General features: G+C 41.7%; 1 protein-coding gene and 1 pseudogene across 1 annotated transcript; both read left to right on the top strand.

The window, feature by feature from the left end:
- Positions 1-3,715: 3,715 nt before the first annotated feature.
- On the top strand, positions 3,716-16,247 carry LOC136462851 (protein arginine N-methyltransferase 5-like). The gene is made up of 28 exons (XM_066461898.1): positions 3,716-4,034; positions 4,120-4,326; positions 4,915-5,004; positions 5,104-5,181; positions 5,278-5,366; positions 5,470-5,545; positions 5,635-5,721; positions 6,873-6,951; positions 7,428-7,522; positions 7,611-7,646; positions 8,295-8,363; positions 8,712-8,780; positions 9,126-9,179; positions 9,338-9,412; positions 9,606-9,698; positions 9,789-9,892; positions 9,987-10,035; positions 10,106-10,192; positions 10,321-10,426; positions 10,534-10,621; positions 10,714-10,807; positions 10,890-10,965; positions 12,915-13,243; positions 14,341-14,394; positions 14,776-14,856; positions 15,501-15,570; positions 15,661-15,749; positions 15,847-16,247. The coding sequence occupies exons 1-28, from the start codon at positions 3,891-3,893 to the stop codon at positions 15,979-15,981; spliced, it is 2,703 nt and encodes a 900-aa protein (XP_066317995.1). The 5' UTR covers positions 3,716-3,890; the 3' UTR covers positions 15,982-16,247.
- Positions 16,248-24,019: 7,772 nt separating this feature from the next.
- LOC136466408 (protein PHOSPHATE STARVATION RESPONSE 3-like) lies at positions 24,020-27,292 on the top strand (annotated as a pseudogene).
- Positions 27,293-27,345: the final 53 nt, after the last annotated feature.

Raw genomic sequence — 27,345 nt, 5'->3', positions numbered from 1 at the left:
TTTCCTGTTCGTATCGGTTAAGGACCGGCCGTTGCATTGAATTCTAGTTAGGTCACAGACTTATTATCCTGAGCACATACTTATTTATGGGAGCAAGAAAGGCTCATTACTCTCTTATCGTGGGTTCCGGTTCTTTCCAGGCCGACTGATTGGAGGCGGGGATGGTGGAGGTCTAAGCACTACACTGAGGCTGGGACTTAGGTGTAGGGGCTTGGAGTTTAAGTTTGGATAGGGACCTGGACCCCTTGATAGAAGAGTGATGGGTTGGTCCTGCTTCTGCCTGGGGTACAAGCGGGGCGTGTGTTTCGGGGTACCCAACTGGGCACATTGATTCATAAATCACCGGGTAATCCGATACGACTTGTCTACAATCTAGCACCATAGTAAGAACTGTAAGATGAAAGGTGGTGAAATAGATCTGATTGCTCAACTCTTGCTTGAAAGTAGAATATGTGCTTACATAGAATGGTTAGCTAATGAACTAATTATGACTGCTAATAAAACACATACATAAGGATTCACTATTAGTATTGTTTTTTTGCAAAAAGGAAACCCAACAAACCATAAAGCTTATCATATCCTTTGGAGTCGAGAAATTATTCTCACTAGTCGGGTAAGTCTTGCGAGTACCTTATATACTCAGGGTTTATTTACCCCTGTTGCAGGTGCAGCTTGAAGAGTAACTATTGTGTGGAGGATTCTTCTGGTGGGCACAGACGGATCCTTGTATTCTACCGTTAGATATTTATTGTAATTCTACTGTTTAAATTCTGCACTTTGAACTTGGTACTGTAATAATGTATTTCTAAGAACTCTGGTTGTATGAAATGGACTAAGTATTGTAAACTCATTCTCATTATTGGATCCTAGAGAAAAAATGTGGATTTTTCGAGTTCTCCCTTGGAGTGTGCTCAACAGAATCCATCCGATATAGCTTGCTTTCGGGGTGCTTAGTGTCTGGTGAAAGATGAGCGCCTCCATAAGTGTGCTCTTTTGGCCGATTCTGCCACAGGTGGCGACGACTAGATCAACACTAGTTGCTGACAAGGAGGAAACCCACAAAGATAGAAAGAGGGGAGAGGGATACAGGGCGAGCAAGAGGTAGAGGTTCGTCGACGCCTACAATGCAGCAAGCGTTATGATGGGGGTAGTGGCATGTGGAGCTAGTCTAATAGGTTGGATAGAGACTCAATTAATATAAATGTGATAGATTTAGTGACTTTAACTTGTAAGTTGTAACATATTTTTATATAAAAGGACCAACTTGTAATATGCTTTTACACATAGTTGGTTTCTTATTGAGCTACACACAATTTTACTTCACTTTTGCAGCAGGAAGTCAATTGTAAGTTGTAACTTTAATAAAAAATAAATATACGGAAGTGACATCCTAAACAAAATTATGTTCCAAATCTAAGGATGATCAATGATTAGAAATAGTTGGCCATGCATCTATCACCTATATTTACACATATACTGGTTGAGTCTTTTGGATGAATTACATCTAAAGATAAACAGCAAAACAACTAATTGTTCTACAAAAAGATCTATATTTTATCTCTCCTACAGTGGCAAGTTAGAGTAACATGGTTTTAGGGTAAACGAGCTTAGCTATACTAAATTTGTTAGGTTGGGCCTAACTAGACTCAAGTTTGGTGAGTCTTGTTGGGTCCAAAATACTTTATTGTTTTCTTTTTATAGGTCTATCATATATGGTTCCACAACATTAATTCTTCCATTAACAAATTGAATTTATGCCACGATTAAGATGTTTTGGGGGTGTGTCTACCAATTATAAACATGCTAATATATAAAAAACTAGCTTGCAGCAATAGTACATTGGGGGGGGACATGGAGAGGTTGTTCATACCAAGCAAAGCGAGTCTTTCGTGAGCACATGTGCGTAATGAAGACCGTCGAACTCCCTATATTAACCAAAACATGTTTTACTCTATTCCCTTCTATTTCAGGACAAGGACTAACGCATCAACATGGGTTATATGCCCTTGGAATATTGACCATTCCTTCATAAAACACATCATATCATGTTTTCTCACCTATGTTATCCTATGCATGGTCATTATTATAACCCTAATAATATCTACAAACTAGAAAACAAAAACCAAACAAAACAGTAGGTATAAAATAAATTACTCAATATTTCTAAATTAGTCTAACTTCTTACCATGCTAGCATCGTATGGATATGAACATAGAAAAACCGACTTATAAAGTATAAAGATAAGATACTTAACCCTATTACAAAACATGTGACCAACTAAATCACATATTGTTAACCCAAAATATATGCGTAAAGATATTTTTTGTTTTCCTACTACAATGGAAAAAATCAAGAATTGTTGAACCCCAAATATATGGGGAAATATATTTTTTGTTGAATCACTATATATTTACTTAGCCATTCATACCTGCACAAACACTCTCTCTTAAGAATGCACGCACATACATCATATTATTATGAGGACTTCTGAAAAGGCTAAGACTAAGCCCTGTTCGCTTGTCTTATGAGCTACACTGTTTCAGCGAAGGAACATTGTTTTTCTCTCACAACAAATCAACGAACAGTATTTTCAGCCATGACTTTTCAGCGAAGCGAACAGGGCCTAAGCCGATAGATCTTGAGATCAACAAATCACCATAGATGTCTCGATGTTAGCTAACACAAGTTACATATCACATAAGGGGTCCGTTTGGCAGTTAGAAACATTTCAGATTCTAGCCAAAAACCTTAGAATCATTGCCAAACGAAAAAAAGTAAAATGTTTGTGTCAAAACACGCATGACACGTGCCTATGCATGTGAAATAGCTTAAGAGCAGTTTTTAACTCATTTTGTTTCTTGCCTCTTTTGTGAACTAGCAACCGTATTTTGTAGTTAACCCATTCAAATGCAATAAGTTAAAATATGTTGTATTTAAGTTAATCTTCGCCTGCGTGAAGTATATTTTTATTTATATAAACTTTTTTATGAAAAACATTATTTTTAAATTAAAATCTAGCCTACTAGTCAAACAATCCCACAAAATTATCCTGATTCATCACTTGAATTTTTTTAAAGAGAATTTGAATCTGAAATATTTCTACGAGAATCTAAATCCCTAATCCAACATGGAAAATGAGAGCCAGGTGCTTTGTGAAGCAACTACCTCTAACCTAAAAATTCAAGACTATGAGACTCTTTGTGCACAATTGTACTACCTATTGTCACTACGTGATTCACGCCCTTATCTTGATCCATGCACAAATTACACGATTGTGCAATTCGTAGGAGACAACTCAAACAATATCTTGGATTTATATGTAACACTATATTATTATGTCAATACTTGTGCACTTATTTTTTTATAAGTACGTTTTTATTTCAAGTTGTAAATTTATTCTGATTTTTTAGTAATAATTTTATTATACATCATATATTTTATATTTAGCTATATATATACAATCAAAATTACATAATCAGAAAAGACAGAATGATTTATAATTTTAAAATAAAAAATATTAAATATACTATAATAATAGTTTTTTTTTTGGCGATAGAGTTTGTCGGAGTTGGACACAGTCAACCACGATTTTCCCGACGACCTCTACTCTTACAAATGTATAGCGGGCCCCACATGTCAGTAAGCCATCCAGCAGCAAAAGCGCCAAAGAAAGAAAAAAAAAATCCGTGCCAAGAGTAATCAGAAGCACCCGCCAAACGGCCAAAGCCTGAAAGCCCCCTGCTCCCCGCTCGGCGCTCAAACCCCTAAACCCTAGCCGCACCAACGCCTTCCCAAATAATCCCTCCTTCCCCGGCGGCTCCGTCTGCGGGCGGCCACCAGCAACCAGCATCGTACGGCGGAGAAGCGCGGTTTACACCCGTCTGGCGGAGATGCCGCTGGGGCAGCGCCCGGGGGACAAGAGCGACTCCCGCTACTGCGGGGTGGAGGTGCTCGACTTCCCCGCCGGCGAGGGCCTCCCCGCCGTCCTCAGCCACTCCCTCGCCTCCGCCTTCGACTTCATCCTCGCCCCTCTGGTGGGCACACTACCGCTCTTTTGCCGCCGTATGCCTTCTTCAACGCCCCCTCCTCTGATATGCTCTGCTCTGCTGCACGCCGCAGGTTGACCCCAACTACCGGCCGGCGCCCGGCGCCGTTCTGCCCGTGTCGGCGTCGGACCTCGTCCTCGGCCCGGCCCAGTGGAGCAACCACGTCGTCGGGAAGATCAGCGAGTGGATCGATTTGGACGCGGAGGACGAGCTGCTCCGCCTGGACTCCGAGCTAGCGCTGAAGCAGGAGATCGCGTGGGCGTCTCACGTCTCGCTGCAGGTCCAGTGGTCTCATTGCACCGTTCATTACCCATTCACCCGTTAGCTTGGAACCGACCAATGATTGTTGCGAAATTGAAGACTTAATTTCGCAATACATTGCCTTCAGGACTTGAAAAACATTTTATAATGGCAAAACTTTCTAACTTTGCCGGGAGCCGGTAACTGTTGGCTGCCGGTCCGTTCACATTTGAAATCCCCTTCACAATCTTAACAGTTTTCAACTTCGAAGAGCATTCGATTGGCAATTGTATTCCGTTACGAGTAAAAACAGCTCACAGTGGAATATTCCCACTGCCGTCAGTTTCTCCCGGTGAGCCTGGGATTTCTAGTTCCAGATAACCTGTGGGTTGCCCTGGAATTTGAAACCCTGATTGACATAGCATAAGAATTCTTCTCCGGTAATTCTGTGTGTGTGAATCATCTCAGTTTTTCATCATCTCGCAAGTTCTAGAAACAAGGGCAATTCCATTCCAATACAAAATCTTAGGATTTTGATGGCAGCTGAAAACTTTGTTAGCTTGATTGTCTCATGCAGCACTGTCCCTTTCGAAGAAAAAAAATTGAATTTTGGTGCACGTCCTTGCAGGCATGTGTTCTTCCTGCCCCCAGGAGATCTTTTTGTGGCAATTATGCCAGAGTTGTGAATCAAATTTTGCAAGGCCTGACCAATATGCATGTATGCCCTCCATCTCCCACCCCTCATTCTGTCTGTTTTATCTTTGTTCTAGATATGCTTATATCTGAATGATATTTTTTCTTCTGCTTCTTTCTCAAGTTGTGGCTTAGGTTGCCTCTGGAGAAGTCTGAGCCTATGGATGGCGATGTTGATAAAATAAAGAATAACAACCACATGGTAATTTTTTGACAATTGAGTGTGCCTGGAACATGGTGTAGAAGTATTTTAGCATTATATATAATGCACATGTTTATTTGTTTTCTTTAACTACAGAGTGAAATAGTAGACTCGTGGGAATTATGGAATTCGTTCAGATTGCTATGTGACCATAGTAGCCAACTATGTGTGGCACTTGATATTTCGTAAGTGTCATACCTGCCCATTCCAGTACTTTTGAAACTATTTAATTATTTTAATCTATAATGCTATAGTTTTGGTATTTACAAAGATTCATTCTTTTAACAGGAGCACACTGCCATCAATAAACTCATTAGGGCGGTGGTTTGGGGAGCCTGTAAAGGCTGCTATTCTGCAAACCAATGTAACCACAAATTTTTTATCTAACAAATTAATGTTGATGCTCTGTCAGGCAATGAAAACTGAGGTCACTGTTTGATTTTTGCATCGCAGGCTTTTCTTACAAATTCAAGAGGTTATCCTTGTTTATCAAAGCGGCACCAGAGGCTGCTAACTGGATTTTTTAACCATTCTGTTCAGGTTTATTATTTTTATGCTTTTACGATTACACCTAGTCAACCTTTCTATTTTCATATCTTCTGAGCCAACAATCCGATGTTACGTGCTTCTAGTCTATGCAGCACGGATACGGATACACGTATCGGTATCGGAAGGATACGGATACGCGGATACGGCAATTTTCTAGAAAACATGATACGCGGATATGTTTTACTATTTTTTTAATAAATAAATAATAATACAAATTAAAATTGTGAAAGTCTAAAACTTGAGTCACAGGAAATCCTAATGTCTGTTCTCTGTTGAGATTGTGGCCGGTAGTCACAGCCCACGGATCCTATGCTAGGATTAGCACTAGCTTGTGCCAGCACTACCAAATTTGGAGAGGCCACCTATTGCAATGAAGCAATCAAGAATGGGCAACAGTAAATCAGGAAGGGGAAGTGGGGAACAAAGCAAAAACTGCAGAAGTAGAGTAGATCAAGAATAGGCAAGGGGATGTACATGCAGAAGCAGAGTAGACAGCTTGCTTTGCTGCTGAATCATCCTCTCCCCTGCATCACTGGAGCTGGCCGCGACCATGACTGACTGGTGAGTGCTCCCCGGCGTGGCGGTCTGGAGGAGGATGGCACGGAGGGGCCGGAGGCCCGGCACCGGCGGCCGGCGAGCAGCGGCGCATCCCTGCGCAGGAGGCGGCGCACATGTACGCAGGAGGCCATGCGCGGGGGCGGAGGCTTGTCTCCAGCGAGCGGGGGCGGAGGCTCGTCGCCGATGATCGATGAGCAGGGACGAGGCTTCCATGCGCGCGTTTGCTGGAGGCGGCGCGACCGCACGAGGTGCGAGCATCGGGGGCTAGGGCATCGGGGAGACATTGTTTTTGTTGGGCTGGGCCGTATCCCAAATACAGATACGTATCCACAGGCGTACTAAAAAATTGCGAAATTAATAAAAAATCGGATACTGCGCAGATACGTATCGGGAGCGTGTCGGACGCGTATCCGTATCGGAAACGTATCCGATACGCGATACGCTCGCTCAGCCACGTATCCGTGTAACGTAGCTTCTAGTTTTCAACTTGCCTTTTTTATCTTTTGTATATATATGTCATTTTGTGTTTTAATTGAGGCAACTGTGGCGGACATCATTCTTGAGTTCTTTTTTGTTCTGTTTAGGTGATAATCTCTGGGAGATCAAATCTCAATGTTTTCCCAGCATCTGGAGTGCTCTCAGGTGATGAGAGCTACACTGAAGGTTAGCCATGCATACTGTGTGACATATTATTCCGTGGTGTGCTTTAACCACACATGATTGTTCATAAACAGAGTGATTCGTATTGGCACCAACAAATATAGGCCTGCCCCCTGCCCCCCCCCCCCGGTCTATTCCGACATAGAATAGAGATAAAAGCATTACCATAGGCTCATTCATCGAACCCCCACCCCACCCACATTTGGATGGAGATAGTTCACTGGCCATGCTACATTTCAGAATTTTTAATACTCTTGTCGACTCTGGGGAAAAAATACAAGAGTTCTTAACTCCAAATGTTTAAATCTAAGCTCCACTTCATTATGATGGCAACATGAGCATTTCTATGATTATACTGTCCTATGTATTAGCTAATCACCTAATTCTAGGTCGCACTGTAAGTTACTTTCATTTCTTAGCATGACTCAGTACTTGCCTAATAAATTATTAATTACCATTGAAATAAACTGTTCTTTTAGATTCCCCTGTTCGACATGCATTAACTCCGTACGTGGAGTACATTGCGTGCCTATATCAGAGGATGGATCCACTTCCTGAGCAGGAACGCTTTGAGGTATTCATTCTAGCAGACACGCTTTGGCCCAGGATTTAACTGCTTGACTGGGATATTCATTGACTTTGTGTTATTTGACTTGATTCAGATTAATTACAGGGATTTTTTGCAGTCTCCTCTCCAGGTAAGTTCTGTTGTATTTGCCATTGATTCTATGGTACCTAAAACTAATTATTTCTTGGGTCATGGGTTGGGTTGTTTATACTGCCCCCAAAACCATTATCAGGGGTTGAGTATTGATGAGTTCACTGAAATTTCACAAAAGTCGGATATTTTAGTCACAAATGTAAAAGTGTGTTTTTGGTCATTAAGATTGATTTTTATGCCTCCATAATATAATAAACCAAGTCCGTGGCCTAGCATCTCGTGTCTAGAGGATGTCCAGGTTAAACTTACGTTCAGCCAGTTTTTTCAAAATTTACTTTCGCTGGCCGGCAGGCCTCACTAATTCAAGGAAGAGAACTGAAGTTGTAATGGCTTGGGGTTTGAACCCATGATCTCATCCTTGTGCTGCTACAGCCTTGCAATAGGTTAAATGCATTCGTAGGCTAAGGCATGATGCTCACTTTATCCTACTTTAAGGTTTAACAATTCAAATTTCTTCAAACAATCTTTATGGGAAGGAATTTTTCCTAGTTCGCAAGGTTATTCACTTATTCTGCTGACAACCTGACATCCCTGAGTTTTTTTTTCCTACGAAACCAGTACAGAAATACTTTGCCCTCCATTACTCTTCGTATACTTATGGGACATGACTTTCCTTTCGGTGCAGCCTCTAATGGATAATTTGGAAGCTCAGACTTATGAGACATTTGAGAAGGATGTTGTGAAGTATACTCAGGTTCCTGCTATATGATGTGAATATGCCCTTTGTTTTATATATTATAGCTTGTGAAGTAGCTACTATCTTGTTCATATTTATTTTGAATAACATGAATGCAAAATTTGAAATTCGAATAAAACTTCTTATCTGTTTCCACCACGATTTCAAGCATCACATTATATGGCTGTTCTTGAAATAATAGTTTACTTGAACTGCTGATGAACCTGGTTTGGCAAAAGAAAACAAATAGTCAAATATTATATGACCAGAATGTTATCCTTTTCTTTTCCCTGTGACTTCATGTCTGCTTATTATTAAGTCCAATACTGGTTTTTGTTGATTCTTTGTTTTACATCATGTGAGCAGTATCAAAGAGCAGTTGCTAAGGCCTTGGTTGATAGGGTTGCAGATGATGCAGTCTCCACAACTAGGACTGTAAGATTGAGCCTTAAACTTTGATTTGTTTTTTCCTCCTAAATTTGATGCATGTAAACCATACCTTCAGTAAATTTTAGGATACCGAAAAATTTAGGAGATGAAGTAATGGTATAGCTCTAAATAAGATTAGAGGCTTTATTTTCTGCTGAGATGGCATAAATTCGAATATTGTTTTTCCTATATGTTTCTGGACCATGGCCAATTGAATGACTCTTTTTTTTCTTCTGCCTTTTAATTTCCTGCATACTGTAAATAAATCTACTCCCTGTCTCATTGGGTTCATTCCATGTTTCTGTATTTTTTCTTGAGTCTAATTATGTATTCACTATTAAAAAAACATAGGTTCTGATGGTTGTGGGAGCAGGCCGAGGACCTCTAGTACGAGCATCATTGCAGGTTAGCGTCACTTCGCTTGAAGCTTATGAGCTTCAAAGAAAAAAAGAGGATCTTGATTAATTTGCTGTCATAAGGATACAAGTGGAACACCCTCTTCGAAAAATGTAGTACAACTGTATCTCTCTTCAATTGAGCTAAATGAAACTTTGACATTGCAGGCCGCTGAAGAAACTGGCCGCAAGTTAAAAGTATATGCTGTTGAAAAAAATCCTAACGCTGTTATTACTCTTCATGTAAGTTATTGAGTGGCTATTCTGTCTCTTATTTATTCAATCATGTCCATTAGGCTGGTACTAAACTACTAAAGTTTGTCAATGTAATAATTGCTGATACAATCATTTTACTTGTTGTATTGCTATATCTACTGTCGCCTTCTTGTATTCCATTAGTATATTTTGATTTGATTTATTTTGGGTGCTGAAACAGAGTTTGATCAAATTGGAGGGTTGGGAAAGCCTGGTTACTGTAATTTCTAGTGACATGCGGTGTTGGGATGCCCCTGAAAAGGCAGATATTCTGGTATGGTGATATTTCATTTTTGGAAGTGGTCATGTTAAACCTTTCCATCCTGTTAATTTTAAAAACCTCTTACATACCTACATGAATCAGGTCAGTGAATTGCTTGGGTCCTTTGGTGACAATGAACTATCTCCTGAGTGTCTTGATGGTGCTCAGCGATTCTTGAAGCCTGATGGGATTTCCATTCCTTCATTGTACTGGACCTTTTCTTATACATATATTTCCTTAATTCCTGATGTAAAAAATATGTTAAATATCATTTGATTGTCTGCTTATGTTTCTTTGCAGATACACCAGTTTCATCCAACCAATAACAGCATCAAAATTGCACAACGACGTAGGTGTCTACAAATTGTAGTTAAGCTTTTGACATTTCTATAGAAACCTGAGTGACTTGATTTCTGCAGATCAAAGCACACAAAGATATTGCACATTTTGAAACTGCATATGTTGTCAAACTACACCGCATAGCGACACTTGCACCTCCGCAGCAGGTAAGAGATCACATCTGTGTATGCTTCATCGGTTCTGATCAAATCACAGTTTGATACATTGCCATATTTTTTCTGTTTATTTATGCCATGAAATTTGGTGATCACTTTTACTTTACATCTTTACATAGGTTTTTACTTTCACCCATCCAAATTTCTCACCAAATGCTAGCAACCAAAGGTACACCAAGTTGCAATTTGAAATGCTACCAGATATGGGTTCATGCCTTGTGCACGGTATGCAACCATACCCATTGTTTGGATTTTGTTATTCATATAAACTAGTACCATAGATACAGACGTTGGCCCCTCCCTAACTCAAGTTTCCCCCATCATTTTGGCAGGATTTGCGGGCTACTTTGACTCTGTTCTTTATAAGGATGTTCATCTTGGAATCGAGCCAAACACCGCTACACCAAACATGTTTAGCTGGTAACCTGCAACCTGATCTTTACAAAAGCGAACAATCGAATCTCTCAAATCTTGCCATCAATAACTGTATCTTCATGACGAAACATTGCCAGGTTCCCCATCTTCTTCCCATTGAGAAAGCCCATCTACGTGCCGGAAGGGTCTCCTATAGAAGTGCACTTCTGGCGGTGCTGTACCCCCACAAAGGTAAGCATATGTCATGGCCTGTCGATTCTGAGATGCTGGAATTTCTACCATCTCACCCTCATCTTCCCCATTGCTGCTGCAGGTGTGGTACGAGTGGGCTGTGACTACGCCGACTCCGTCGCCGATCCACAACAGCAATGGCCGGTCGTATTGGGTTGGTCTATAATAAGCCAATCAAGATAATCGCTTTGTGTTGTAACAGAGAAGAAAAAAGAACAGAGAGATGATAGGGTTTAATTCTATTTGAGTTGAGTCGGGTGCTACTGGTTTTTCTGCCCCGGAGGAGCAGATCAAAGGATCTGTAACGTGTTGTCATCTGAAAGGGGTTTCTTGACTTCCAACGTTGCCTACTCGATTTTGATAGTGTGGTAGTAGCATTTCTTGGCTTGCAAATGTTCTTGTTTCGTCGAATCTTAAACTCTTATAAAGCAAAACCTCACTAGCCTATTCCTCTGCTTCCACGTTGTGCCACATCATCAACATTGGTCCAGCCGTCAGATCTTAAGTAGTCATCTCTATCCTCATTGTTGATTGTTTGAGCCACCCCTTTAGCTTCCAAGCCATTGGTAAAAGGTAACCGGTCATCATTGCTGCAAATGAAAATTAATGGGCAACCACTAGGCCATCAGCAGCTTTTTTCTAATGCCAACGACACCACTCCTCTTCCGATTCCTCTCCCTGCTCCACCCATTTCCTGTATCGTGATAATAAACACTGTTCTGGCTGAATTGTTGTGAATTGTTGTGAGAGAAAAATATTGTTCCACCTAAAAAAACAAGTCGAATATGGGGTAAGCCGAACAGGGCTAAAGGATATAATAGGGGGCTGCAGCTACTTTTAACAGCCCTCCCTCCTCACGAGTGAATCCTCATCCATACTATCTCGTTGTGCAAATCCTTAACCAGAGTGCTTCTTCCTTCTTGCTCATGACTCCATGAGGTATCTGCTATAGGCTCATGCTTCTTGGCACCTGCAGTGTTTCTGTACAGATTATTATTTCTCATATAATACATTACTTCTGTTTCTAGAACTTGGTTTGCAGCATTGATTAGATTTTATTTGTTTCTTATTCTTATCTCTAATAGCTACAGTCCAGATGCACGTCAGTGAGTCATCATTTTATTCTACTAAATGGCTGCATGTTTGTCTAGATCTCAAGATCGTCTATTCAGTTCATATAAGTAACATTGGGCCTGTTCGCTTGTTGGTTTCAGCCAGCCCAAACCAGTCAGCCAACAGTATTTTTCTCTCACAATAAACCAGCACCGGCCAGCCCAGAAACCAACCAGCGAACGGGCCGATTATGTTTTCCTTTGACATTTTTCATATTATCTGTCTTCTAAAGTCAATAGAGGAGTTATTCAACTCCTACCGAATTTTTTTATTCCAACTCCAACATGTTGTTTGCAATCATTCAAGAATGAATAATGAATGCTACTTGAATCTTTTAGCTCCTCGTACCAACTTTAGATCTTTGATCACCAATCATCATAAATCACACCACAATTACCATGGCAATGCACGAGGAATCATCTAAGGGTCTATTTGGTTCACCTAGTAGCTACTAAATTTAGTCGCTTTTAGTCACTTTAGTAACTTTTTAACCAAACACTATAACTAAAAGCTACTAAAAGAGCTTTAATCATCTTTAGTAACTCTAAAGTTACTAAAAATAACTAAACCGTTTAGTAGCTACTAAAGTTTAGTAACTCGAACCAAACGCCCCCCCTAATTTTAAAACGTCTGCATCCTTTCTCGATCTGTGTGGCTCTTTTGACTGGAGATTGGTTTGCTTCCTAGAACATGGAAATGGTCGGATATTCTGAAAGAAAAAGAAAAACAGAACATATAATTGTTTTATCTTAGGGCTGCAAAAAAAAAACATTTTTGAAGCCTGACGATCGTTTTCCACGCGACTGAATGGCACCCGTCGCTGTGCGTGCGTGTTCTGTGTCTGACGTGTGGGCCAATCGTGGAACCCACACGTTGCCTGGAAGGTTCACACAATCACACTTCAGTGAGCGTGTACTGCCGGGAAGGCTCCGGAAGCATCTGGAACACGCGGGCACGCCACTGGGCGTGGGCTGACCCTGACGACACACAAAAGGAGAAAGAGGAAGCAAGCCCCCGAGAAAGCGGTCAGAATTGGAGTGCAAGCGACGCGTCGAGCTAGAGCCCCCATCCCGTTCCCGCCCCGCGCCTCGCCGAGAGATCTGCGCCGTCGTCGGCACCGATCTGTTCGTCCGTCCATCCGTCGTCGGCGCCGGAGAACGAGTAGAGATGGAGGAGACGGCTGAGAAGGCGTCGTCGTACAGGTACTGGGTGCGGGAGGCCACCGGCGACGCCGCGCCGCTCCCCGTCCCGTGCAAGCTCGACCCCACCGCCAACGGGAACGGGAACGGGAACCCGCCACCCCTCGGCTCCGTCTGGAATCAGGTGAGCCACGCCCCATCTCGTCTCGTCTCATCATCTCCACCCGTCCGTCTACCTGTGTTGGATTGGAGAAGGAATCGTGTAACGGTGTAAGTAGTTGCATTGTGACAAGCTTGACGACTAAAAAGGTCACGAATTTGTGATGTCCTTAGTGTTCATCCGTGCGTGGAGTCTGATGGGGTAGCTGACGAATGCTAGATCTGATCTGTATTTCAACTTGCTTTGTGATTACGTATTGTTGATCTGACCGCTGGGAGTACCGTTAGTGACAACCAAATATGATACCTTGGCATGATGCCAGTATACAAATTTAGTCACCCTCAGCGAAAAAGCAATCCAATCGACAGAGCTTATTTGCCATGAATTTGTTGCTTGGTTGGCTGATTGGCGCAGGATTATTGTTTCTTAAACATGTCGCTTGTGTTAATGTGCTGCTCCATTCTGTTCTTGTGGAATACTGGATGCATTCACCCTTGTACTTGCAAGAAATGTTTCTTATCTTGGTTGAATGAGTGTTCCTGCTGCTTATGGAGAGTTGATTCAATCCACAGACAATTGGGCTGACCGCATCCAGTTTGGGGAATATTATATTTTTATGCTAGATTCCTAAGGGCATAAACCCTGATTACCCCTGGATCTGGAAGTGAGAGATAGAAAAAGGACGATAGGTGCATGAATAGGGGAAATGCATGTGAAGGGTGAATAGGTTTATAACTTTGAACTAATGGGTAAAATGTCTGATATGTGTAAACTAATTGGTACGAGCCTTTTTATTCTAAATGATTTAACACCACATGAATTCATTTCACCCTTACAATTTGGTTTATTTATGTTCACATTGAGTAATCTTATGGCATTGCTCCTATCTTATAATATGATAAGTCCAGCTGTTGTTTTTTTTTGGCACTTATGCTTCTTTGAAGTTGATAATAAGAAGATATGACAGGAAACTGTCTATGCTTAATTTTGCTCAAGACGCTGATCCATACCATCTTACAAACGTTGCAGCTTTAGACAGAATAAATCTCCTTGTACATGTCTTCAAATTTATGGCTATTCCTATTCAAGTTTTCTGATGTGTTTGTTTTTACTCTTTGCAGGCTGGAACCTGGGAGGAAAAGAACCTCAACTCATGGGCCAATACTAGGATAAAGGTGAATATTTTAGTAACCAGCTGTTGGCAAAAATACTTGGCTTATTTTTCTCGAAAAGCGCAGGAGAGCTGCGCTTCATTATATTAAGAAGAAAGATGGGTTAAGAACCCTTTACAACGCACACCGCACACCACACACCACACTTTTTGACTGATTACATTCGCGCCTGTGAACTAGCTGTCGAGGTGACCGAACCATACATGCTAACCATCAGGGAGTGGGGGCAGTCAGGAAGGACCGCTCCCGAGCACCTGCCATGCACCATAACCGGCGCTCCTCCCCTGCAGCGACCAAAAAAAATACTTGGCTTATGATACTCCTAGTACAATGATGTTTCTGTTTAAAAAAATCCTGACATTTGCTGGCTATTTTGTGCTACAGGATTTGCTGGGCTCTTTAGGTTCATTGGAGTTCCCTACAGGGAAGGCATCCGTTGATGAAGTGTCCAAGTGCTCAGGCGATGTAAGTATATTTTTTAATAAAATCATTCAATTCTATTATTCGGTCATCAATTTGTGCTTGAAAGAAACAGTCTGATTATGCATGTTGCTCCCTTGCCATTGTACACCTGATGCGATTGATTTATCTTTACATCACCCTTCTGTAGTATGAAACTGTCTGTCTTTCCTGATAGCTGAATGACAGCTTGTACTAAAGCATAATGCATTAGTGTCTAGACTAACATGTATTGATTTATGTTTTGGGAACCTGTGCTGGATTTAGTTATATAATAATAATAATATTATTAGACAGCAGGCAGTGTAGGATCACTTAGATCTTGGCCTAAAAAAAACCTGTGAAGGATTCACATGCACTTTGCTCAGCTCGGTGTCCATTGAAACTTGATTGCTAAGGTTCTGTCAACAGTTGCGAGCTTCGCCTTAAAAAGAACAATGCGATTAAATGGATTAACAAAATGTTTTGAATTGAAAATCCTTCAGGGTACATTAGCACATAACAGCAGAAACTATACTGTTTCCTGTGTTACCTTGGATGGAATCTGTTGTGGTGCCTTGTGATAGCCATTTGTTTCTTTGAAGTATCTCTGTAATTCTGTATTGTCATATAATTTAACTTCTGAATATAAACCACTGGTTCCTTTGCAGGCATTTCAGGTCACTGTCCGCAACAAGAAGAGAGTAGGATATAATTATGAACTAAGCTTGAGATTTAAAGGTAGACATCACATCATATCACTCACTCAAGACTGTTGGTCCTTTTTTTATTGCTATTACTGCAGTTGTAACTCATGGTAGCCCTTATCAGGTGAATGGTTAATTAAAGAAGAAAACAAGAAGATCAAAGGACATTTAGACATTCCTGAGTTTTCGTTTGGTGAGATTGATGACTTGGAGGTAAAGCTGGCATTATTATGTACTGAGATATCAGTACCAACACAATACTGGAATGCATGACATACATGGCATATTTCTTTTCTGCCTCTGGTTTCAGGTACAAGTAAGGTTCAGTGATGACAAGGGCCTTGCATCCGATGACAAAACACGGATCTGCAAGGATCTCAAGTCCTTCCTGGCGCCGATTCAGGAGAAAATGCGCATGTTTGAAGAAGAGCTCAAAGGTAGATAGCGAGTATTAGCAAGAGTAGGCAGTGCTAGTTAAGTAACTTGGCGCTGCCGTGCTAGATTTGAGTAGAACATATCAAATTGAGGTGTTGTCAGTCTTGTGGTGTTGCCACGTTCTGAAGTCGTCTTTGGATGACTGGAACTGTATGTGTACTAATGTTATGTTGTGCACTTGCTGAGATGACCACGTACGAACTGTCTAAACCATCTCTTGATCCTCCGAATTTTCGGCATATGATAGTAAAGAAATTTAATATATTTCTGCATGAATGCTATGAATATATTTAGATTTATTCGGAGCTCAGAACGTTGACGTCCGAATCATGATGATGCTCTTGGCTTATAAGCCATACTTTTTTAGTCAATGAACAGTATTTTTCTCTTATAATAAATTAGCCAACAGTGCTTTCAGCCAAGCAAACAGGGCATAGCAAAAAAAAAAAAAAAACTTTCTTTGCCAAAACCCAACGAAAAGGGAAAAAAAAAGAAAATAAAAGCGTTTGACTAGGAGGGTTTTATGCTTCAATTGTGCTCTGTTGAAACAACATAGGCGGAGGTCAAACCATGATCTGGATGAATGCTATGGATTGGATTTTTTTTAATACACACTAGACAATAATACAAATTAGTATTTAAACTTAGAACTTTACTGAGATGTGGACTCATCTGGTGGAGGTAGCAATCATGCAGAGCCCAAGTTGGAATTGGATCTCGTCTCCAATAAATTTGGCACACCTTGGGTTTGCCTCATCTCATGGAGTGTGGTTCACCTCAGCCACAAACCCTGCAATCACCATTTCTCTCACCATCCAGCAGTCTCCGTCAAAACAAATTAACCATTTCATCGCCTCCATTTTTCTCACAGCTTTCCATCAACCTTGCACAGAGGGAGAGAGATATGAGGATACATGCCCAGGCCCCAGTCTTCCAAATCCTAGCAATTTTCCCCATTCATTCATAGCTCTTGAGTGACACTTTTGGACTATCCTACGCCCTAACTCACCATCCTGTTATTGAGTGGGCAAACATGATTGGCTAGGAATGGGTTACCTGCTTTATGCAGCAAGTGAGCATATTTACTTGGCTAGGGATCTCATGAGGGGCAGACAACTGTTTCTTGGACTTGGCAGTTACTGATTTGGGCACACCAGCTTTTGATTTCAACATGAGTGCTCAACTATACTACTAGTGATAGTTTTCCAAAGGAAGTGCTTATCTAGTTTAGTGGAGAATTTGGATAGGCAAGGCAACCTCAGCCAGTTGCCTTATCATCATTAACCCTCATTTTTTTTACTAAATCATGTAAACAAGTTACATGGTTGTCAAAAGCGATTTCCTAAATGATGAATACTCGATGTAGATGTCCTTTACAACATGTCCAAATCGGTTTAATAGTGGTGTGACATCAAGTAGCATAAATATTCTTGTTTGTCACCGGTCTTGCTAATGACGGCAACCTAACACCATCACCATTTATATAGTAAATTATTTTATAAACCACTTATGTACGTAACTGTTTTAGGCCCCGTTCGGCTTGCTGAAACTTGGTTGAAATTGGCTGAAAAACACTGTTCTGGCTGAAATGTTGTGAGAGAAAAACACTGTTCCGGCTGAAAAAAGATGCCGAACACGCCGGATTTAAGGTAAGCCGAACAGGGCCTAAGGCATAAGACCTCGTTTAGATGTTCAACTAATAAATACTAGAACACTTGTATTGTCTCTGCTTTTAGATATATGACATTTATGATAAAGTAATTAGTTTCAAAACAAACTAATTATTAGTTTGTTCTCAATACTAATTTTAAAGGAGAGGGTATAACTTGTTTGTCTAGTCCAACCATTTCTAATTTGGTTTCAACATTCCACATATTCTCAAGTGTATGGCTAATGGTCCACGGACCTACTCCCTCCGTCCCAAAAGAGTGACGTTTTTGACTTTCAGACATCGTATTTAACTGTTTGGCTTATTTAAAAATTTTGTGTAAATTATAAAATAAATAAATCATTATTAAAGTATCTCTTATCATAAAATAAGTCATAACAAAATAGATGATATTTATATACAAAAATTTGAATAAGACGGATGATCTAATAAGATATCTAAAAATAAAAAAACAAAACTTTTTTTTTTTGAACGAGCGAGCACGGTCTTTGTTTACGAGAAATAAGATAAGGGAAGGCGTGGGCCAGGGGTGGAAGAGGACTGAACTGGCAGCTCCAGCTCTGTCGTCTAGTCGATCTGCACCAGCCAGCGTCCGGACATTCCTTGGGTACAGTCAATTTCCCCCTTCGGTTCGCGCCCGTCCACGCATGGACCGCGTCTTTTGGACGTCGCTCGACCACGTCTACGTCACCAGCGTCCACGTGGCGCCATGCCGCCCGAACATCGTCTGTGCGGGGACTACTCGTGCACCCTCCCGCTTTCCACGCGCATTCCATGTACAACACTCGATCTATTTTTGAAATATACAGATGTAATACTTGTAACATTAAAAAAACAGATAAAACACTTAAAAAATAATTGAAAACCATTACAAAATACATAACATCTAGATAAAACACTTGCAACATATGTGTGAAACATATGCAACATCCAGATAAACTTGCAACATACGTCGAAAAACAGATGAAACATTAGGAACAGACACTTACAACATATGTGTACAACTATTGCAACATGTGCAATATCTCAATCTATTTTTGCAGCATCCCGTATGAAACATTTGAAACATACCTTTAAAAAATTTGAAACATTTGAAATGTACACTTGCAACATGCATCATATCCCAGTGCGGCCTTGATGTTGCGCAAAATCCTGACGAACTGCAGCTCCCTAGCGAGGCCGTAGACGCCGTAGACTCTGAGCTTTGGGGTATGGCGTCCTCGTCGACCAGGGACTGCGTAGGTCCTAAGGGATAGGCATGAAACACCCCTGGTTATCCAGGAACTTAAATGTGATACAAATACTAGTCCTAGGAGGCTAATAACACATTTATTACATCAGATAAGTCTCAGCGTAGTAGTCTCGACAAGCATGGATAATAAAGGCATGCCACGATTAAAAGTAACCACAACATAATACATGTCCAACAGACCTAAAAAAAAGGAATCACTAATACACATATGACGAATCCCAATGCCACAGTCTTAGTTGGGTACAGACACGACCTTATTCGTACGTCACGTCAGGGTTGAATTCCGGATCTTCCTCTGTTCAACAAAGCAAGAGTGAGTACAAAGTACTCAGCAAATCCAACCTTACCCTACGGAATGGGATAACGGTATATGCATATGGATAAATCAAGGATAAGGCTTGATTTTATTTGCATAAGGCTATCTTTTTAACACACGCAGGGTTTATTTTATACATACCTTTGTAAAAGACATATATTTTCCATATATAATAGTATTTCTAGAAAAGAGGTTGGTCACAATTTTAAGTGCTACTGAACCCTTGTTCCCACAACACATGGTAGACAACCATTTATTTTCAAATTCACACTCACTCTCCTGTTTTCACTCATCCCAATCCATCTAGTTGTTGAAACCAAACCATAACCCGTCTGAGACCGCAGACACGGCTATCCGGATAAATTTTACACTCTGCAAAAGTTGTACACTTTCCCCACAAATATGATGTCGTAACTTAACACCGTCATGCAAGCACAGATCCATCAAAACCATTACCCTCCATAGCTAAGTATTGGCGCTCACCACGGGAACACTAATACAACATCTCATAATACAATAACAATTTACATGGCTCTTTACATTTCATACAAATCCTCAATTTTCACATATAACTCTTAGTGCCCCGTTGCACACCTGCCTCCAGGTGATTGCCGTACCAACTAGAGGGATTTAGACTAAGCCTTTCCCATGCAAGGCGAGTGGTTGTACAATAAATGAGTTAGGCAAGATGAATCATCAACTCAGTCCTTAATCGAGACAAGCCTCAACACCAAGGCATTTCACAAAAGGAACACCGATCCGCCCCATCTCTAGAGTAATCACCATCTATACTTGTTCATTAACCCTTTCACAATACCCATAATTTATTCACAACTCACACAATTTTTTATTTAAAATCATTGTATTTGAGAAAACATAGTAATGAGTATCCATGATGAATATCAAGTCCTAAGCATACTAAATAATCATATTTTACCATAGCATATTATTTGTCCCTAAGTTTGAATAAGACAATTATCAGGTAATATCAATTCAAGGATGGCTATTCAAACAGGTTTTAGCTAAGCAGCGAAAATACTTTGTACGTATAATAGTACTTGCAATATTTAAAACAACTTCTACGGGTTGTGTTTAAAAATATGATCAATATGCATCAAAGGGGAATAGGCTAGACTTGCCTCCGTCGGCGTCCTCGGTAAACTCCTGCTGACAGTCTGGATCCTCGACGTCGAACTCGCGGTACTTGTCTCTGACGTCCTTGTTCTCCGGCTCGTTTACTCCGTCGACTAAAAGTACGCAATGATCAAAACAAGCAAACAAGCACAAATAAATATTCATATAAATTCAAATGAGCTCTAAAAATTATGAAATTTATATGGGGATAGATCATGACTTTAGATGAATTTAGGAAGAAGAATCGTTGGAATAGAGTGGGCATGTGGCTCTGCAAGATGGCCGAAATTTAATCACGCGGAAAAGAATAATGCGCGATTAAGGAATAGGTGTTCGCGTGAGGCATTTGGCTGGTAGTGCATGGTGTATGATGTGCGTGTACCATTTGGTGGAGTTATTGCTTGGGACCCACTCATCCTACACACATGCATGGGAAGGAAGAGAGAGAAGCTAGCAAGGGTCATGAGTCCTCTTCTTGCTTCATGCATTGACGACGCCATGGCTGAGCTCGTGGAGCTCGTGAGCAGCTCGGGTTGGACGGAGGGGAAGCAGGGTGAAGACCACAGGGAGGGAGGGAAGAGCGAGGGAATGCTCATGAGCCGCTCACCTCGTCCTGCGACGACGGTCGAGCCCGGCTCGTGCGTAGGGCCGTATACGGTATACGCGAGGCAAAAAGCGAAGCAGAGCAGGCGAGCGAGTGAGCGAGCTGAGCGTGCTACTAGGTGATGGAGGAGAGCACCTCGGCGTGCCCCTTTTATAGGCCGAGGAAGCGGGGCTGTGCCACCGGCTTGCTTGCTCGCTTTCAATGGCATTGCTGTGGCCGGATGCTTGGGCGGTGGAGCGACGGGACGGCCCCCTGGTGATTGTACGCGGCACGCAAATGGACGATGACGCGTAGCAGGGGATGGTGGATTCTCGGCATGCATGGCCGATGCCTAATTAGCATGGTGGTCGGCACGCATGCGAGTACGCGTGTGTGCATGCTGCTGGGGCCTTGCTTACTTTGCATGCATGCATGAGCTATCTGTTTGTGTACGCGGGTGCACTGCTAACACTTGCTTGCTTGTATGCTTGCTGCTACTATGTGCGTGCATCTGTGGGCCGCGGGTGAGTGGAAGAGCTGCTGGTACTTGCTTGTGCCCGTGTGCTAATTTTGCACCCTGAGTGTGGTGCATGCTGCCATACATGGAGGAGAAAGAGGGAGAGAAAGGTGGGAGATGGGACCCGCTGCCGTGGCGGCGTGCGAGCTGCCGCAGTCGCGGGGGTGGGTGGGGGGGGGGGGGGGGGGGTGTTCGGCGCACGCGCCGTTGTTGGGCAACGGGTGAGGGCGAGCGAAGTGAGAGAGAGGTGGGGGACGGCGGGTGATGCCGATTCTATGATATGCAGGATAAATATTAAAGAGAGATAACTGAGATGGATGTATAAGATGGATAAGAGTTGAAAGGAGATAGTAGAGCTGAGATGATTTATAGTTTTTGAAACGTATTCTGAAAATAATTTTTAATGCGACTGATTTTTTTAATGTGATTTTTTGGGATGTTACATGGCACGAGGGACGCCTCAGAGAGCTTCTTGAAGGTAGCGACGACGAGGGGGCGGGAGGCGCGGTAGCAGCGGAGAGGGAAGTGAAGGGTATTGGAGGACGATGACGAGGAGGAGGACGGCACGGAGAAGAGAGGGAAGGCGAGGCGGAGAGAAGCAGCAGTGGTGACAGTGGAAGCCATAGCCATGGGGATGGTGCGGTGGTGCCATGGTGGGGGCGTCTGCTTTACGTCGGCGGCAAGCGATAGGAGCAGCGGGGCGGGTGTGGGGAGCAGTGGCAGGAGCGGCGGGGCGAGCGCGTGTAGTATCGGCAGGAGCATCGGGGCGGGCGGCGGAGTGGGAGATGGGCATGTGATGAATTGACAAGATATTAAACAAAGGTTGTGTTAGTTGGGCTAGAGTAGACGAGAATTAAAATTGACATGGCCCCACACGCTGCGTCCGTCCGATATCCAGTCAGACACTCGTATTAAAGCATTATCGTATCCAGTAAAGAGTCGGACGCTCGGATTAAAGCATTACGACCTTTCCAGGGCCCACCACATGAGCCGTCACTAGAGTGGGGCCGGGACACGTTGACAGTTGTGACTTGTGAGTTGGCTCGCTCGCTTACCACCGGCGCAAATACAATTTTCATGTCACTTATTAGTGTTATACAGGCAATGAGAATCGTCTGTCACTAAAAAAACACTCCTAAGAATCTAATGGTTTTGACATAAAATTACTATGTTTCAAATAGGCTCTCGAAATGTAGTTGTCTTATACGTGCTTTTGTCGTAGAATCAAACAGGGATATCATGCAAACATTAGTACACGCCACTATAGAGACGACACCACCAAAGTAAATCTCTGAATAAGCCATTGTCATGCCATTTGCATTTGATCCAGACCTAACGATTAACTAAGCACTAACTCAGCTAAAAAAGAAACAGAGAGAACACCCTATCACGGATCACATCTTGCAACTGGCCAGTGTCCTCTCACAGCACAAGATGTTGCTCAGCCAAGATTCAGTAGACACACCAGTGTCTCAGTTGATTGCTTATGCACTCGTTAATCCCTGAGCTAAGCAACGTGCTTATGTAGTTACTCCCTCCTCCCAAAATAATTGCAAATCTTTGAGGAGTCACACTTTTTTAACTTAATTTATATGTATTTCATAACAAGTTTATTACGAAAATATATTCTATTATTGATCTAATAATACCTATTATGCATTATAAATATTACTACTATTTCTATTACGTATATTTGGTTATTTTTTTAAATGACTTCTCAAAAGATGTGCAGTAGTGACAGACAGAGTACGTGGTATGATATGTTCGCGAAATAAAAGTGCATAGGCAGACTAACCCTCACCTGTTACGCACTGCATGGCTTGATAAATAAACACGCACTGCATCACCGCATCTCAGTTGGTCAACTGGTGACGCCTTCGTTTACTTTCACCCTAATTTCTTCGCCTAATTCATTGCTGTGCACTGTATCAGGCCAATAGGTTTCAGATATTTTCTTAGTCATTTTTCTCGTCTAGCCAGGGTGGGACCAATCCTAATCTTACTATACTAGTAATCCTTCTTTCCATCGACGTCCCGTTCGGCTTACCTTATAATCCGCACTAACAGTGTTTTTTTTTTCTCACATCAGTTCAGCCAGAACAGTGTTTTTCAGCCAAGTTTCAGCAAGCCGAACGGAACGTATGCGTGTTTGATTTGGAAAAAGGCCAATTTTTGTAAGTTCTGGTATGATTAAGGTTAACCAAATGTAGACGGTGCTGTGCTGTACGAGTTAGCTTAAACGAAAGGGAAATACATACGTGTGGCAGCGAAACTTCGTACCTGTAATAATAGCATAACTGCTCGAATGGTTGGTTGGTGAGCCTTGCTTGTTATTTTGGGAGATGTCATGCTGTATTGCTGTGTTCCCAGAATTCTAAGCAAGTAGGGACAAAATACAAAGCATAACTGCATAAGCAAATGAAAGCAACTGTAATTTATTAACAGAGAGGCAGATGTTGACTAGTAGTGTAGTTGCAGCTGCAGGTCACCGCACCAATCATGTGCCACAAGCCCACAAGAGTAGACTAGTTAAAAGCCAGAGAGAGAGAGAGAGAGAGAGTCCGGAATGGATAGGAGGGAGAGAGGATAGGCAACTCCTTGCTTCTGAATCTCTCACGCTCTAGCACTCTTCATCTTGAGAGTTCTTCGTTTTCAGGTAAGGGGTTTGGATCTTCCCTCAGCATTTTTCCTACCATGAATCATGAATGGGTTCCTTCTTGGTTTATCCTCAGAGTTAGTTGCAGTCCCAGACTCTTAGGGGTGTTTAGACCCGGTGACTAAAATTTAGGAGTGTCACGTGAGGGTCTCGTATGGGGATGTTCGGATACTAATAAAAAAACAAATTACATAATCCGTCAGTACTTCCCGAGACGAATTATTAAGCCTAATTAATTCGTCATTAGCACATGTTTATTGTATCACTACATTGTCAAATTATGGACTACTTAGGCTTAAAAGATTCGTCTCGTAAATTAGTCGCAACTTGTGCAATTAGTTTCGTAATTAGTTTATATTTAATACTCCATGCATGTGTCAAACATCCAATGGGACAACGACTAAAGTTTAGGAGGAAAAAATCAAACACCCTCTTAGTTGTGTTCTTGTTCTTGTTCTTATTCCTCCACGAATTGTGTTTGGGTTTTCTCCTTCATATATCGTCAAATGAAATCTGGAACTGAGTTTTCTAGCCTTGCTAATCTGTGGTTTGCTTCGGAACCACCAAAAATTTTGCATGGGCTTTGTATTTTTTTTTTCCATCCTCCCGTTTTGTGTTTCCTCCATGTGATGTGGCTTGCGCTTCTAATCACAAGTCTGCTATGAGATTTCTTCTGCTGCTGCTGTTAAGACATTGCTGCTCTGACGATTCAAGAACAGGCTGCAGTTACATCCCCGGCCATTACTACTGAAGTGTCCAAATCATATATATTTGCAGCTCCTCTTTTATCCAGTTTGGTATCCTGTTACTATTGTTCGATTATGATTTTTTTGCTCTTCTGATAGACTATTCTAAACATCATTTTTTATTTAGTCATAAAGGCATATAAACAGAGTCTATTTTACAAGACTGGTCTTGTGCATCCATATTTCTGGACTTCATTTTTCTTGGGATCTATTGTGGTATCGGAAATACATGATTTGATAGGTTTTAGAACTGCATGTTCTTACTCTGATATTTCACTATGCAGGCTTGGAGCAAGCAGTTCTACCAAGGTTGGTTTAGTGGTGAATAACCAAAGAGACCAAAATAGTCTGAAGGCATCATGAGCACACAGAGCATCATCGCTGTGAAGCAATTCACTGGCCCTGCCAGAACGGCTCACACATGCACTGCTCCCCAGCCTTCAGCTCACCAGCTGCTCAGTGCCAAATACGATCACTGTGGTGCATCTCAAGCTAAATTATCGGATCCGATATCACCATCTAGTTCTTCCACATTCTGCACAAGCATGTACTCATCGTCATTGTTGACGAATTCCAAGTCGTGCCGGCAAGCAGACGCTCTGCCTTTCCTGCCCCATCCTCCTAAAAGTGAGCAGCAGCAAACATCAGGTGGTCAGTCATCCAGCTCTTCATCGCTGCTCTTTGGTACTGACCTCAACAGTGGTGGTCAAAGTGAGGCTGAACATTCAGCTGATCTCAAGGACTTTCTTAACCTTTCTGGAGATGCTTCAGAAGACAGTTTCCACGGTGAAAGCTAACGGCATGGCTTTCAGAGAGCAGATGGAGTTTCAGTTCTTGTCTGAACAGCTCGGAATTGCCATCACCAACAACGAAGAGAGCCCTCAATTAGATGTGAGTCCATAGTTCCATCAGTTACCATATTAAGCACTTGCAAATTAAAGAATTCCTTTTTTCACTTGTGATGATGAGTCTTTTTTGTCATGACTAAATTGTGACACTAACTAGTCCCTTCCCTACACCTTGTTCTTGATCAATCAGGATATATATGACAGACCGCCGCAAACCTCTTCCTGTCCGGTGTTGTCTTACTCTGACCAAGACGGCCTCCAGAGGACAGGATCTCCTGTTAAAGTTCAGCTGAGTTCATCTCGAGCTGCATCATGTAACAAGCCAAGACTGAGATGGACACTGGAGCTCCATGAGCTTTTTGTAAAGGCTGTCAACAAGCTTGGGGGACCAGAAAGTAGGGTGATCATTCTTTCTAGTTAAATTTAAATAAATTCACAGTTTTGATATTCAAGTGATTGTTTAAATTTCGTAGAGGCAACTCCTAAGGTTGTGTTGAAGCTTATGAAGGTAGAAGGCTTGACCATCTATCATGTGAAGAGACATTTGCAGGTATCTGGGTGGAATTTCTTCCCGTGCTTAGTCACTTTCTCCTGTAAACAGCCATCATTTCTGATGTACTTCTCGTTCATTTTGTCCGGAAATGCAGAAATATCGTTTTGCCTAGTATCTTCCAGAGACAAAAGAAGGTAAATTTTTCAGAAACTTAAAGTTGCAATTCAAGCCTATGTCTTTAAGTGCTGGTAATTGCTTTGTGTTGAAAATTTACCCTGATGAATTTATTGGTTCTTTTGCATGCTCAATGAAGACATGAAGTCCTCTTCAGAAGACAAGATACCTAAATCAGAAATACCAGGAAACAATGCTGGCATAAAGACGTAAGCATCCCACCCCCACCCCTAGTACAAACACATTACAGTGTGAATGAACAAATTCAAAACCATTTGAATTCACATCGCTTTTTACGTTTGTCAGGAGTTTACAACTAGCAGAAGCTCTTCGGATGCAAATGGAGGTTCAGAAACAACTTCATGAACAATTAGAGGTAAGTACCGAGCTCAGTGTTTTTTTAGTCTAGTGGTGGATGAATAATTTGAGCTGATACTGTATAATACAATTATCTTTAGAAGTCCTGTATAAATTTCAGATTTACATGGCTAGCAATGAAACAAATTTTCTTTGTCATCAGGTGCAAAGGCAGCTACAGGTGCGCATAGAAGAACATGCAAAGTATTTGCAGAAGATATTAGAACAACAGAAGGCAAGGAATTCCTTATCAGCTATGACAAGTTCAATACAAAGAGAGCCTTCTGAATCTACAGAGGAAGAGAAACCCCAGACGCAAGCGGACAACTTCTTCAGCTCCATTGCCAAATTAAAAAGAAATAAGATACTGACATGGAATGACTCACAAGTCACAAGTGAATAACCAAGAAAAAAAGCAAAGCCTCAGGTTGATCTTGAGAAGGAGCCACTATGTTCATAGCCGTTATGAACAGTTGAATATGTTGACTCGCCTACGTTAAAAAAAATGTTGACTCGACAAGCACTTACCTTCTCTAACCTTGTAGAATATTAGCACTTCTGCCTAGATGCTTCTCTCTTGTATCATATAATCCGTAGTACTTGAAAGAGTTCAAGCCAATGTATATGAT

Source organism: Miscanthus floridulus, chromosome 7 (assembly GCF_019320115.1).
Source record: "Miscanthus floridulus cultivar M001 chromosome 7, ASM1932011v1, whole genome shotgun sequence".
In the NCBI taxonomy this organism is placed as follows: Eukaryota; Viridiplantae; Streptophyta; class Magnoliopsida; order Poales; family Poaceae; genus Miscanthus; species Miscanthus floridulus.
Note: the sequence above shows the minus strand (reverse complement) of the source record. Positions and strands in the feature narration are given on the sequence as shown.